The sequence below is a fragment of the Cyclopterus lumpus genome, chromosome 8 (assembly GCF_009769545.1).
Source record: "Cyclopterus lumpus isolate fCycLum1 chromosome 8, fCycLum1.pri, whole genome shotgun sequence".
Lineage (NCBI taxonomy): Eukaryota > Metazoa > Chordata > Actinopteri > Perciformes > Cyclopteridae > Cyclopterus > Cyclopterus lumpus.
The window spans coordinates 18,664,546-18,678,714 of NC_046973.1; the positions used below are offsets into that span (position 1 = coordinate 18,664,546).

General features: G+C 44.6%; 3 protein-coding genes across 9 annotated transcripts; 2 read left to right on the forward strand and 1 right to left on the reverse strand.

Moving 5' to 3' along the window:
* Positions 1-279: 279 nt before the first annotated feature.
* Positions 280-9,288, forward strand: epn3a (epsin 3a). 7 transcript variants are annotated; one of them, XM_034538480.1, is made up of 12 exons: positions 304-608; positions 2,481-2,799; positions 2,890-3,219; positions 4,929-5,047; positions 5,480-5,557; positions 6,003-6,092; positions 6,613-6,696; positions 6,978-7,107; positions 7,388-7,546; positions 7,640-7,714; positions 7,811-8,047; positions 8,184-9,288. In XM_034538480.1, exons 2-12 carry the CDS (start codon positions 2,628-2,630, stop codon positions 8,468-8,470), a joined length of 1,761 nt encoding a protein of 586 aa, XP_034394371.1. In that variant the 5' UTR covers positions 304-608; positions 2,481-2,627; the 3' UTR covers positions 8,471-9,288. The 7 variants fall into 7 exon arrangements, with proteins under 7 accessions (XP_034394369.1, XP_034394371.1, XP_034394364.1 ...); XM_034538478.1 differs by having other exon boundaries at positions 280-608; positions 2,484-3,186; XM_034538473.1 differs by having other exon boundaries at positions 2,481-3,219.
* A 97-nt stretch (positions 9,289-9,385) lies between these two features.
* On the reverse strand, positions 9,386-11,215 carry arl16 (ADP-ribosylation factor-like 16). The gene is made up of 5 exons (XM_034538484.1): positions 11,088-11,215; positions 10,714-10,769; positions 10,485-10,601; positions 10,254-10,369; positions 9,386-10,080 (listed from the first exon to the last, which is right to left on the reverse strand). Exons 1-5 carry the CDS (start codon positions 11,161-11,163, stop codon positions 9,915-9,917), a joined length of 531 nt encoding a protein of 176 aa, XP_034394375.1. The 5' UTR covers positions 11,164-11,215; the 3' UTR covers positions 9,386-9,914.
* Positions 11,216-11,283: 68 nt separating this feature from the next.
* On the forward strand, positions 11,284-13,821 carry fn3krp (fructosamine 3 kinase related protein). Its single transcript, XM_034538483.1, has 6 exons — positions 11,284-11,552; positions 11,789-11,940; positions 12,090-12,181; positions 12,349-12,431; positions 12,538-12,660; positions 12,771-13,821. The coding sequence occupies exons 1-6, from the start codon at positions 11,412-11,414 to the stop codon at positions 13,107-13,109; spliced, it is 930 nt and encodes a 309-aa protein (XP_034394374.1). The 5' UTR covers positions 11,284-11,411; the 3' UTR covers positions 13,110-13,821.
* The last annotated feature ends 348 nt before the right edge of the window (positions 13,822-14,169 follow it).

Here is a 14,169-nt window from a genome sequence, read left to right on the forward strand (position 1 = left end):
TGCACAGCCAACGTGATTTGGGCTCACTGTTCTGAAATGACATCGGGGGTCTCAGCGCACGTGTCCTATAACAGCGTGTCCTCCATTCACGCTCACGCAGTCTGCGCGTGTGCACGTTTGCGCCTCAACCGCGCGGCACAGCGGCCCGCGTGCACGTGGTCACCTGCTCCAGTGAGCTCAGATTGTTTTCCATCTGGCGGTGAAAGGGTTAAGTCTGACTCCGCATGCACCGAGCGGGCCTCCCTCCCTCTCTCTCTCTCTCTCTCTCCCTCCCTCTCTCTCTCCATCCATTTTTACTGTGTGTGTGTGTGTGTGTTTTAAGGGGGGGGGGGGACTGTGTCATTCGCAAGCCCCGGATTGTGATCTGCACCGCACACAACTTAGTTTGATAACTAAACTGTGGTTGTGGATACGGGTTTGAGCGCACACGGCTTTCCTCTCGCTTTGAATACCTTTTTATTATTATTATTGTTTCTATTTATTCGTGGACTCCTCGTTGCTCTCTCTCCCACGGGATATGCCGATCGGCGGAGGCGTTTCTTTCCTCCACCCCGAAGCCTCTCCGAGTCGGGACCCCCCCCCCCCCTCCGACGCGCCGTGACATGAAGGTAAGAGGCTTGAACGCGGATCGCGGATCGTAGCGATTCGCTGCTTTCGTTGGATTCTGTCGAGGTTTTTGTTTTTTTTGGGGGGTTTTTTTCTCCAACTTTTAAACTCGGAAGCGCAGCTGAGTCACGGTCTCACGCGCCACCTCTGCGCGATCCTTTTCTCCACCCCCCCCCCCCCTCCGTTTTGACGCAACGTGCACCACGATAATGGGCTCCGGTCGTCCACCTCTCCCCCCCCCCCCCCCCCCCCCCCCTGGAGTTTGGGACACACCAAAAAAAAAAAAAAGGGGTACGCAAATTGAATCGAAAGCTGTGTTTTCACCCAGCGGGTTTGGGGTTTAAGTCCGCACATCTGGGAGGGCTTAATAACACACATACGAGCATGTAGGCCTGATCCGGGAACAGTTTGCTTCCTATAAGTGGCCTATATAGACCGTGGTGCTTGTACACACAAAATAATTGAATAAGCGAATGTGGAAAAGCAGACACAAGTAAATACTCTTGAGAGTTGAGTGCAGCAGGTCACCACGTCAAGGTCACAAGTTCTAGGACTCGGATCTGTGTGAGAGATTAGGAAACACAGAATGTGTGTGAAGTGGAGGTAGAGTGTGCTGCCTCCCTCCCCCTGGCTGCTATCAGTTTGACTTATGTGATAGTAATTTGTACAATAATAAGTCACAACATGAATTTTATCTTCATTATGGGAGTGAGTGCAACAGTAATGGAGGCCTCCTGGATTAGAAATGTGTCCAAAAGGGGACTCTTTGATCTCTCCTGTTACACCACTTCTCTCTCTCTCTCTCTGCCATTAGCTTCATTAAAAACCTCCACTGTACCCGGGCTTTCAGTTACAGGAACTGACTGTCTAGGTACTCCTCAGACAGTCTCCAGCCAAGCGACCCCCGGGGGGTTCAGGAGATAATGGGACTTAGTCACCACAAACACGTTGTGTCTCTTACGACCACTTCACGATCCATTTGACGGCGTACAACGCCGACCTTTCATTCACAGCATGCCCCACACAGCCCTTTTTAAAGAGTTAAAAAACGGTAATGTCTGTAGTTTACATTCTTTATTACTATATCAACGTGGCATATTGATCTTATTCAAGATATAAGGTAGATATTTACCATTTTAAAGCCCATCTCTAATTTCATGCCCCCTTTTTGTCTAATATTTGGGAAATGATCACACATGACTCAGCACTGGACTCTTTAGTGAAATGTTCTTTGAATGGATGAGACGGATCTGGGAGGGGAAAGTTATCGGTTCAACTGACTCACCGCCTCGGCTGTGTAGGGCAAAGTGCATACACTATACACTACACTCCATATTATATATATATATATATATATATATATATATATATATATATATATATATATATATATATACAAACACACACAAAATAGTGATTCTGTTGGATGCTTTAAAGCCCCCCCCCCCTTTGACTCCAAGGTAAACCACATTTCTACACCGGCAGGTTGAGTTGAAGTCCCTTGGTCTCAACTAATATTTGCTTTTCAGGGAGGGAAACAATATTTGTATCAATTGAATTGAGGAAATAGCTGTCAAGCTTATCATTGCTTACTGAGGAACAATGCATCTCTCTTCCAGTTGTTTCAGGGGAAACTGAGCCCAGGTGTTGCGTTTCACATCGCTGGGAGGCGCTGAGTGGTTGCTCTCTCCTTCCAAACACAATTACAGAGTGAAAATATGTGTGCGAGTTCAGCTGTAGTCGTCCGTGTTGTTAGTAAAAGCATGCAAAAGGAGTAACGATACTAAAGCTTGTGTGTGTGTGTGTGTGTTATCTGTTATAAAGTGAATATTTTGAAGCATAAAAATGCTTATAAATGTATCTTTCCTTTCCAGCAGAAACACACTCGTAGACATTACTGACGTTCCCAATAGAAGGCCAACATCACTACATTTTCCCACCGAACTGATCTCCACCTCGCCTGAGGCAACATAGTGGCCGGCCTGCCGTTGGACTATCGCTCGGGAAACACAACTGCCATCATGCAGACCTCATCGCTCCGCCGCCAGATGAAAAACATGGTCAACAACTTCACGGAGGCCGAGGTCAAGGTCCGTGAAGCCACCTCCAATGACCCCTGGGGTCCTCCCTGCTCGCTCATGTCCGAAATCGCAGACCTGACTTTCAATGCAGTGGCTTTCACCGAGGTGTTGGGTATGATCTGGAAGCGGCTCAACGACCACGGTAAGAACTGGCGCCATGTTTATAAGGCACTGACCCTGATGGACTACCTGATCAAAACAGGCTCTGAGCGTGTGGCCCAGGAGTGCCGGGAGAACATTTACACCATCCAGACACTGAGAGACTTCCAGCACATTGATCGGGATGGACTCGACCAAGGTGCCCACGTCCGGGAGAAGGCCAAGCATCTGGTGGCTCTGCTGAAGGACGAGGAGAAGCTGAAGAAGGAGAGAAGCCAGGCACTGAAGACCAAGACGCGTATGGCGGGCTCCACCAGTGGCTTGGGTTCTGGATCCCTTCCTCCTCCGTACCCGGGGCGTCGCACAAGCCAGTCGGTAGCGGTCCATGGGGATGAGCATGGTAGGTGCAGAGGCTCACCATCCTCTTTTCACTGTGAGTATCAGGGACATCTAACATCTACACAATCACCTGACTACTTTCTTTGGCATGTGGCCCGTCATTGGTCAAGTTCACCACATAAATTACCGTGTGCTCTCATCGATCTTTTTTTTTTTTTATAGATATAGCTTGACAGTGGAGACACTGTCAAGCTATATCTCTAGCCTCGGCACCGTTTTTGAGACCTTTTCAATCAATCAGTCCTCATCCGTGGTTTCTCGTTGCGGTACGTGCTATTTCAATGCCAGCAGCACGTTCCGACAGTCAAGCCTTGATGCGGTTGGATGTCTGCATTCCTGTCATTCTATTGTTTACAGTCGTGTCAGCTGAACTGGACTTTACAAAAGAGAGGAGGCCCAGTGTGTGTATGGGTGTGTGTGTGTGTGTGTGTGTGTGTGTGGTTATCCCAATCTAATGTGAAAACCACAAACTGGGAACCATGTTTACTTTACAGTATGATCTGCAGATATGGTTGGTGAGGTAGCATGATGTGACCTAAGCGATCCCTCTGCGAGTGTGCAGGGGGTTTGTCACTCATCAACTACAGCAAACAGCTGAAACTTGAAAACATATCGTGAAAAAGTAGCTGCATTTGTGAATGTATGCCTGGTGTGCATCGTGTAGTTTTGTGGTCTGCGTGTTTCATGGTGTTTATTAGAAAGTGTTGTTCAGTCAGTAGCAGAGCTGTGGTTGCAGTTACTTTGATGTCTGAGGCCGGTTCCATGGTTTAAACAGAGACACGCCCACAGCTGGTATCTTGTTTTATTTCTAATAATCCATCAAGAGTCCCTTTTCTCCAATACACTTTCCACCTGATACACGCTTCTTGCATACTTTTCTCGGCCGGACCGTATGCCAGTGGAAACATCTGTCACGAACGGTCACCACATCCGACGGGAGAACGGCTTGCAATACGCAGGGAAAAACATATCCTACCTGTGATAACAAAATGCAAAAGGCAGCTTTCTGGCTGGATAATCATAACACTTTCACACCTGCAGACTTGTGTGCTGGGCTGTGTAAATGCAGCAATTCTAATTATTTGTTTTTTACGTTGCACTTGCTTTGCCCTGGCTGGATCTCTCGGGAGATTCCGTGGACACGGGCGCACGGGGATAGTTAGCGCGTTGGACAGAATGCTGATTGACGGCACGGGTGGGGGTCAAGAGGTTGGCAGCGGCTAATTGCCTGCAAGCATTCCAGCTCAGACTCAGGATATGGAGGGGCAGCACAGTGGAAATGATTAGTTTCTGAGACCTAACTTTGCCAATGTGCGACCTGCTTCCCTCTTTAATCCTTGTGACCGACAGCCTGACACCCAGACTGGTGCACTGCCAACAAACACCCCCCCCGCATCCCTTCCTCCAAACCAGGACCCACCCAGAGTATTCAGGGTAATAAGGTGGGCTCTACTCCAACCCGTCCATTCCTCTGCCCCTCCACCACCCTAACTCCCCACACAGGAGCACCATTGTTCTCACTACAGGCAGGCAGTGACAAGCAATGCCAGCAAAGGCCCTGAACAACGGGCAGTGGAAAGAAAATGAAGATGCAAAAACAGTGCCAGCTCTTTTTCTGGCCTTAAAAAAAAATCCCCCTTAAGCGCTTCTTTCTTTGTTTTCCATCTGTTTGTATTTCTGCCTACACCCCTCGGCTCCCTGTTCCTCACTTAACACACTATCCCCTCTGCTCTTCCTCCGTAGCCTCCTCTTCCTCTCCTCGATTTACTCCAGACATGGAGCAAGCTCGACCGACAACCAGTGGGGAAGAGGAGCTGCAGCTGCAGCTGGCCCTGGCGATGAGCCGAGAAGAGAGTGAAAAGGTACCTCTAACTAAGATAAAACACACACACACACACACACACACACACACACACACACACACAGACACACAGTCATGATGGGTGAGGCGCTCCTACTGCCTATCTCTTCGAGGCCACCATTTCCCCGAAGCTTCAACCGAAAATGATATCAACATAGTCTCTGATGAATAATGATGAAGAGTGAGGATGCTGCGAGGGAGAGAGAGAGAGTGAGAAGCCAGACAGGATGTGTGCATTGATCCACTCTTAAGCATCCACAGCCCGGCGGAGTCTCCATGGCAAGGGCTATTATAGGAATATAGTGCACAGCAGTTTCTGTGATTCTAAATCGCCTAAAATCATTAGATTTCTTTAAGAATCACTCAAGCAAAATCAAGCGTTTACTTTCCCCTTTGATTAGCCTTCCTTCTTATCCTCCCTGCTTGACCCTAGCCACCTCCTACAGTGGATATTGATGAACAGACCCAGCTCCAGATCGCTATGACGCTCAGCAAGGAGGAGACTCAGAAGGTACAAGTACGCTGGGACGAGGAAGGGATGACTCTTCTTTTGCATCTCATGCCCCTTTTAACACCTCTCCTGTTGCTCTGTACACTGAAGCCAACCTCACTGCAGCGTGGGGCCCTGCCAGAAACTGCTGCATGCACTTATCACTCTCTGTGGCCTCCCTTAAGCCCTTGAACTGAAAAAGTCATTTTTCTCCAGCGACTAATCCAATGAGGCTTCATCCTTCTGTTCCACTAACCATTACATCTCTCCTCTTAGTTTCAGTAGTATGAGATACTCATGTCAAACACTTTCCTTTGTTTGGTTTCAGGGAAGGGCAAAGGGCTTGACCCCCTTTACTCTCCCTGGGACACCTGTAGAATTGCATGCAATTTACTCTACAGTGAGTTTGACCAAGCATTAGTTACCCTTTGTTGACCAAATACAACCCCCCCCCCCCCCTTCACAGCCAGTCCAACCTGCACCTGCTGCACTGGATATGGATGAGGACACGCAGCTCCAGTTGGCCCTGAGCCTGAGCAAGGAGGAGCACCAGCAGGTAGGGTTTCTGGGGGCCGAAGAGACCCTTTTTTTTGTTTTGGAGATGCTGGGATTTAAATAATGTAATGTGTTCCCACCTCCACTGTTTTAAAAGGAGTAGGACATCTCTAATTATTTTCTCCAATAATCATATGTTCTGTTAATCACCTATGACCTGAACCTATCTCCTGACCTTCTGCTTCTTTTGTTTTGCCTATTTAAAAAAAGAAAAGAAAAGAAAAACCATTTGTACCCATCACTCTGTCTCTATCTTTTGCAACATTGTTCCTCTCTTTGTCTTTGTCCTCTCTCTCTCTGCCACAATAGAGCTGCTCTGTTAGCGATCACAGTGATCTGCTCTCTCCTCTCTTTTGAACCGTTCAATTGTCTGGTTTGTGCCCATTGCACTCATCTACATATCTGGGTCATATACGTTTGTGCTAGTGAGCGGTCATAAATATAGTATGATGTAACAATATGGGAATTTTGCTGGAAGCTGTCATGCTCGAGGGCGTCCATGTGTCTTTATCTGTTGACAGGAGCAACTCAGTCGCCAAGGGGACGAGTCAGTGCTCAAGAAAGCTCTGGAGGACAGCACACGTGAGATGGAGACTAAAGGCGGGGTATGATTTATTGGGGTATGGAATATCTCAATGGGGGTGATGAAATATAACCATGCAATCTAGTTTACTGCGGTTTTGAGAACAAGGACCAAAATCTAAATTATAATACATAACATGATGGGCAGGATTATTTACATCTTAACCACTACAAATACGCTGTGAAAAAAATAATATTCCTCAATAATTAAACTCAACTATAACGTGGTGGATCCGGATTAGAGAACTATTCGACGGAAGCAATACACTGAACTGACGGATTGTTTTCTTGTTTTTGTGGTCAGACCGCCTTCATGGACCTGGTAGATGTTTTCGCGTTGCCCTCAGACCCGCCTCCTAGTGACCACGGATGGAACAATGCCCCACGCCAGGCGGCTGCTCATCCGGGGAGCACAGACCCCTGGGACTCCATGGGTGAGCCTCGACTTAGCCAACCTCGACCAAAGCAGGAGCGTTTAAGCACCAAGTTGTAAATAATATGGCGTAAATTACAAGTCATAAAGTACTTACTCTTCGCGGACTGAAACGTTTGCCAACTGATTCATTTCAGGTGTTTGGAGAACCAGATATACCATTATAGTAGAAACCTCCTCATTCTTCACGTTCACAGTATAATTTGTTCTGCTCACATGCCAGAACAGGAGCCTCTCTCTCTCTCTCTGTCTCTCTCTAATTCACCTCTCCGTTACTAAAGTAGCCAGCAACAACATCTCGAGAGTAGATCCTCCCTGGATGGCACCGCCAACATCCAACAGCCCCCCCCCACCGTGGGAGCCCCCGGTCAACCCCTGGGTCGACCCGCAGAGCGACCTCAACGCCACAGGCCGAGCATGGGCCTTCTCTGCCAACACAGGTCGGCCATTTAAAATGAATAGAAGAAGCCACACTGTGTTTAAAATGACATCTTTAAATAATAAAAGTAAATTGTATTTTGGTATGTTTGTAGCTGCCTCAGGAGTTGATCCATTCCCCCTCAAAGGAGCTATCAGGGAAACTTGTCCCCGACCTGGAAGCCCCTCAGGTGCACAATACATTCCTTTTACTGTTCCCATTGTGTTTCTGTGCATCACACAAACTTGCATTGTCAGCATATTTTTTTTCTTTTTTCTGCTGTTAGATGGGGATCTGTTTGATGAGGCCATGGATGGAGGTCAGTTGAATGTAAATGGGCGAGAGGACAGCAGTCCTGAGATATTTGACCTGTCACGTTTTGGAGAAAGCCTGGCAGACCCCAGCCCTCGTAAATGCCGGACACCTGAAGCCTTCCTGGGCCCCACCGCGGCATCCTTAGTAGACCTGGATAGATTGATCCCAGCAAATCCTCCAGCCAAGACCATGAACCCCTTCCTATCAGGTATTTCTTGCATTATTGACTGTAGACACTCAATTTGAGATCCCAGGGGAAGACCGGGAACATGCTTTTAGATTTAAATCAGTTCTGTGTTGATTAAGTTCAATAACTTTGTTTTCTGTTGGGTCTTTCTGTTTAGGCCTCAGTGCTCCATCACCCAACAATCCATTCCAAGCTGAGCCGCCCAAACTAACTCTGAATCAAATGGGCTTCAGCTCCCTCTCTTCAGCTCCCCAGGGCACTTCTCTTCCATACAGTGCCTCCTTGCCTCTGCCTATGAGCCACCAGTCTGCCAGCCTCCCTGTGTCCCTTACTCATCCCACCCAGCCTGGTCTGGGCCTGCCAGGGACCCTCCCTGAGCCCTTGTTGCCCTTCTCTTCGACCAGCACTGACGGATCACAGGCTGCACAGAACCCTTTCTTATGAGGATCAAATTAACTGGAGAAGATATCTAAGAAAAAGGGGGAATTCCATTAGGTTATGCTCTCCAAATATAACTAACTGCAGATTGAACTTGAGCCCTAAGGACTTGTATGACAACCCTATTCTTAGTTTTTATATTGTAACCCTTAGATTGATGCAAGCTGGTTGTGCTCCTCACTGCAATAATCTGTCTTGCGCCTCTTGTCAATGATGCAGTATCAGAGTATACAAAAAAGAACACCTTTGTATCGGAAACCATTAAGTGTCATGTAAACATTCTTTATGGCCATAACCTACTGCAACCTGTTGCAATTCAGAAAAAAACAAAACACAAAGAAAACACAAAAGCAGTGTGATAATATTTTGTTGTTGCTTCACTTGCGCCACTTACCAGGCAAATGTATTACAGCTTTTCAAGTAGTGTACAGATCTCTTGCTCACTCAGTTGTTTGTTTGATTGGTTTAGCTGGCTATCGCTGCTGTCATATACAAGTGTAAAAAAATATATTTCTTATAAGAGACCCGGGCTAAAGACCTGTCCGATTCTTGAAATGTTGCCGCATCAATACGTTACCTTTGTTGAGCGTTAGTTGGACCATAACTGATGAGAAACATCAGTGTGTACTTGATTTTTACTATTGTGAAATTAATTTCTCGGGTTAATTGAATGAAATTTAGTTTGGAAGGACTGGAAGTACTTCAGAGTTCCCTATAAGCAAGGTGACATTAGAAAATGTATGAATCATGAGTTTTATTGATTGCGTGATAACCACTGATTTATCAAATATAAGGGTATAAATGGAACACTGCCTCATTCTTCAGTTGGTTTGATTGTTTTGTATTTCTTCAATTCCATTGTCATTAACACATTTCATTCTGAAATCCCAGGACCATTTACAATGTTTGTTGTGCACTGTATGCCCCCTGCTGGTCGTGATCATTACCACTATGCTGCATCACTTGCAGTAATCACTCTCATGTGTTTCTCACATTGAACTAGTAATTAAAACATGTGTAAGAGCTTATTTTGTCTTAGAGGAGCATGAGGATCACTATGTTGCCAGTCATGAATCCGAGCAGTTCGTTGTTAATCTGTGCAGAATTGAATTAGTAAAAGTAACCAATATAAATAATACTTTGCGTGAGGTAGGATCAACAGTGTTGATTTAACAAATGGTAAAAATGGTCAAACATAGAGACATTCACTCCTGCAACGATATCACAATTATAACTCTTTCCCTATTTACCGTTATTAACAGGCATCATATGTATATGGTAACAAAAATACAGCAATAGCTTTTCAGTGGGTCCACCACTAAACACATCATTAAATACTATAAAAAAAACAGTCTTTGCGCACTGAGGAGATACTCAGTGACATTGCTTGCCAAAAGGCTTGAAGTCATCATCCAAAGTCATGTGAGAGTAGAACCACACACACCCATGATCACTTGACTAGGATGGACTCCAGCCAGCTCAGCACCTCCTGAAGTCCATGTCCAGTGCGGGCGCTGACTTCCAGTATTGTGATTGGCTGAGTAGCGGATGCAATGATGTCATCCATTCTAAACAGTGATTTTATCTCTATGAGACTCATAGTGCATGGCATGTCACTGGAAAAGGGTGGAAAGAAAAAGAGAAAACATACAATGGCATGAACAGCTTCCACCAAGAGAGAGAGAATTATGATATCGGACACATGGTGTGCTCCACCAGCAGACACTGAAATATTACAGGTATTGCAAGTGAAAGTAGGGATTGTTGTGCACGTGTATAAGAGTGTTACCTCTTGTTGAACAGAATAAGCACAGAGGCACTGTGCAGAGGCTGTGCGGAGAGTACTGACAGCAGCTGGATGCAGGACGAGGATACCTGAGCAATGTTGGATGAGTCCACTATGAACTATGAGAAAACAAAACAAAAAACACACATTCAGAGAAATTATTCCAACAGTTAAGTTTGTGTACCTCTCCCAAAATGTCACAAGTAGATGCAACTCGTTTCGAAAAAAACATACAATGACAGAGGAGCAGTCTTTGAAGTAACTTGGCCATATCGGGCCCATGCAGCCTCCCAGCTCTCTTAGTGTCATCTTTTTCTTCTTCAGTTTCAGGTCTGTGAGGTTGGTTCCTACCTGTCGAGGTTGAAATAGATTAGAGACATTACAGGAATTGGCCATCTCATCAAAACTGAGCCTGCAAACATATTAAAAATAGGATTAAAACTACGCCCCTTATGTTACTTACTGTAGGAAGAGTAGAAGGAGGTTCCCCCAGTTCACCTAGTCCATGCAAACTAAGCTGTAAACTAAATCTGTTAGGAAACATATCCCCTTTAGCTTCAGATGAGAAACATAACTATTTAAAAAGGTTTGTATGATATTGTATATTTGGTCAGTTATATAAAACTAAGCTATTCAGGTTAGTGTATTGTTTAAATGTAATGCGAGTTACTACTTAGTTAGCTTAACAGTTAGCTAATTATTGCGTTAGCTAATATTGCAGTGTATCAGGCTAAACTAGCTGACAAGCTAACCAGCGTCAGCTAGCTAAGCTACACAACACTAGCGACAGTTTTTGGTTTTGTTCTAGATCAAAACATTCAGCTGGACGAAGGATATTCTGTAGACGTTTCATCAACAACGTTTTTCCGACGCCAGTCGCTCCGAGAAGCAGGCAAATGTCATGGCTGCTCATTTCGGGTGTCCAGGCGGAGGACACGCACCCGACGTAGCTTACCTTTGGCACCATGGCGACGATCACGTGGCCACGATGCGCCATTGTGATAGGACGAAGAAGATATCACGTGTCAATACATACGGAAGAAAAACAAAGACCGCAGTAGTTGTTGTTGGTCCATACGAGGAAAAGCAAAACGACTCCTGGCACCGCATTGCGTGTTAGTGCCACTACACGTCCACTCAAGTGGGCCGTGGGAAATAATAATGGAAGCCAAGTTGAAGAAAGCGTTGGGCACCACCACGCTGAAGTCAACTGGCCACTCAGGTGGAGGATGTATCAGCGAGGGCCAGAGTTATGATACCGACACTGGGAGAGTGTTTGTGAAGATAAATCACAAGAGCGAGGTATTTTATCATCACTGTTATTATATTATTATAGCAACGTGTGTTTAGCTGGTGTCTGGCCTTTCACATGTGCACCCCCTCTGAAAGCCAGATAGCATTTGACTGGCACTGTACTGTGTGCACATATTACCACGCACAACAATACATTTCTTCATATGCACGTGCAAAGTAGTGAAGATGCATGTGCTACTGCACTGCTCACCAGCCCAAATGTGTTTTTTTGTTTTTTTATTCAGGCCAAATTGATGTTTGATGGGGAGATGGCCAGTTTGGAAGCCATTTTAAAGACAGAAACTGTTAAAGTCCCCAAGCCTGTGAAGGTGATTGAACTTGACACAGGAGGATGTGTATTTGTGATGGAGCATCTGGACATGAGAGGTCTTACCAAGTAAGATATCTCTCATACAATGTGTTCAGCACTGTATCAGTAGAAATAGAAGGCAACAGGAACGTATCGGTTTTTTGCAAGTATAGTTTGTGTTTTTTATATATATATATTTTTAAAGAAAACACTTTTTTCCCCCAAATCCAATGTAGGTACTCACAGAACCTAGGAGAGCAGCTGGCAGATCTGCATCTTCACAACAAGAGACAGTTGGACAAATTAAATAAAGAGCAGCAGACAGTGGGTAATTCACCTTAACTTAACTTTTGTACATGTAGACAAATGCACAACAACGTATTTCATCCTCTTGCCATTGCTACAGTGAATAACAGTTAACTCTTATAATTGAAAAGAGTTTATTGCTGATTAGTTCAAATGTATTACAAACATAACTTATTTGACTGTACACAGGAAAAGGAGCTGGACAATCGGAGGTGGCGGTTATTACACAATTTGGCTTCAGTGTACCTACATGCTGTGGATATCTACCTCAGGTAAAAATAAAAGTATTGTGTCTGTATACTATATTATTGTATGTGGTCTCTCTGTCTTTTATGATGTGACTGTTGTCCTTACTGTATTTTTACCGTACCTCCCCAGGAAAATGAGTGGCAGGATGACTGGGTGATGTTTTACTCCCAGCAGAGGCTGCAGCACCAGCTTAACATGGTGGATAAATCTTATGGAGACAGGGAGGCCAGAGAACTATGGGCCAAGCTACAGGTGCACCCTCACCGTGACCCCCTCAGAATCAAAACATACTTTACACAAGTGTCTATGATTGTATCCATGATTTGACACAGCAACTTACATATTATGTATGTTATTTGCAGTTGGAGATCCCTCAATTTTTCAAAGATGTGGAGATCGTCCCTGCTCTCCTCCATGGAGACTTATGGGGAGGCAACGTGGCGCAGTGTGCAGAGGGCCCAGTCATCTATGACCCGGCCTCCTTCTATGGACATTCAGAGTATGAACTGGGTATTGCAGGGATGTTTGGTGGCTTCAACAGCTCTTTTTACTCTGCGTACCATGAACAGATTCCTCAAGCACCGGGCTTTGCAAAGAGAAACCAGCTTTACCAACTCGTCCACTATCTGAATCACTGGAACCACTTTGGTGGTGGCTACAGGGGCTCTTCAATAAGTATTATGAAGAACCTACTGAAATAATTGCGGTCACATTCACTTGTAGAAAGCTTCACAGTCTTAAACTCAAACCAAGTATGATGTACGTATTGCCATATGCTAATTTGACCAGAAATAGTGTGGCTAATTGTAGAGACATAACATTCTGACATTGTAATGTCTGTCACATTGTCTACTCTAGACAATACAGAATCAACATAGCAAACAAGTTGTGTCTTGTCTGCTTCATCTATACCAACCTGCTTCATATGAAATCTATAATTTTATGTTTGAACAAGGATATATACTGTATAAACTAGACTGACTTGTGTGTAGGTTGATGACAACCAAACATAATATGCAAAAAAGGGAAGTTCTATGAGTGTAAGAGCAAGCAACGCATAACAGGTATTGTTGGCCTGTTTGTCAGTTAGAACAAATACCAATACATTTGAAGTTGATCTGCAGCTGAGTATGGTTTGCTTATACTTTGTCTAGATCACTACATCTTCACCCTCTTCTTGACTGTTTGATTCCTGCCACTAAAATGAACAATAGCTTCTTCTCCCAGGCTGTAATACACATTTCCTCCCGGCAATCACTTACAACTTAGTAACGTAACATAACATACACATATGAACCTAGCCCTCTTAATTGTTGTTTCTACTTTGCTTGTATGTGTGGTGTTATGTTGATATGTATAATTGTGTTGTGTATGTATTTGCACTTTGGAGGATATTAAACATACTCAGACTTTAAGTATTTTATGTTTTCTCAGGTATAAAATAACAATCTTTTATGAACTTGACAAATCCCAATGGTACAGGCTGTGCCATTGAACCAGTAATATATGTATCATAAATACATTTTTGGGAAATTGCACTGATGGAAAAAAGTATTCCATGATTTTAGATCAAAGTAGTAAAATACAACACTAGAAATACTACAAATAAAAGTAATGGATTCAAAATGTAACTAACTGGAGTAATGTACAAACCTATTATGAGCACATGTTATTATTTGTTGGTCTGAATGGGCCCTCTCAGTATTATATTACCACAGTACTGGACCATTATTATTGATGCATTAACATGTAAAAACACCT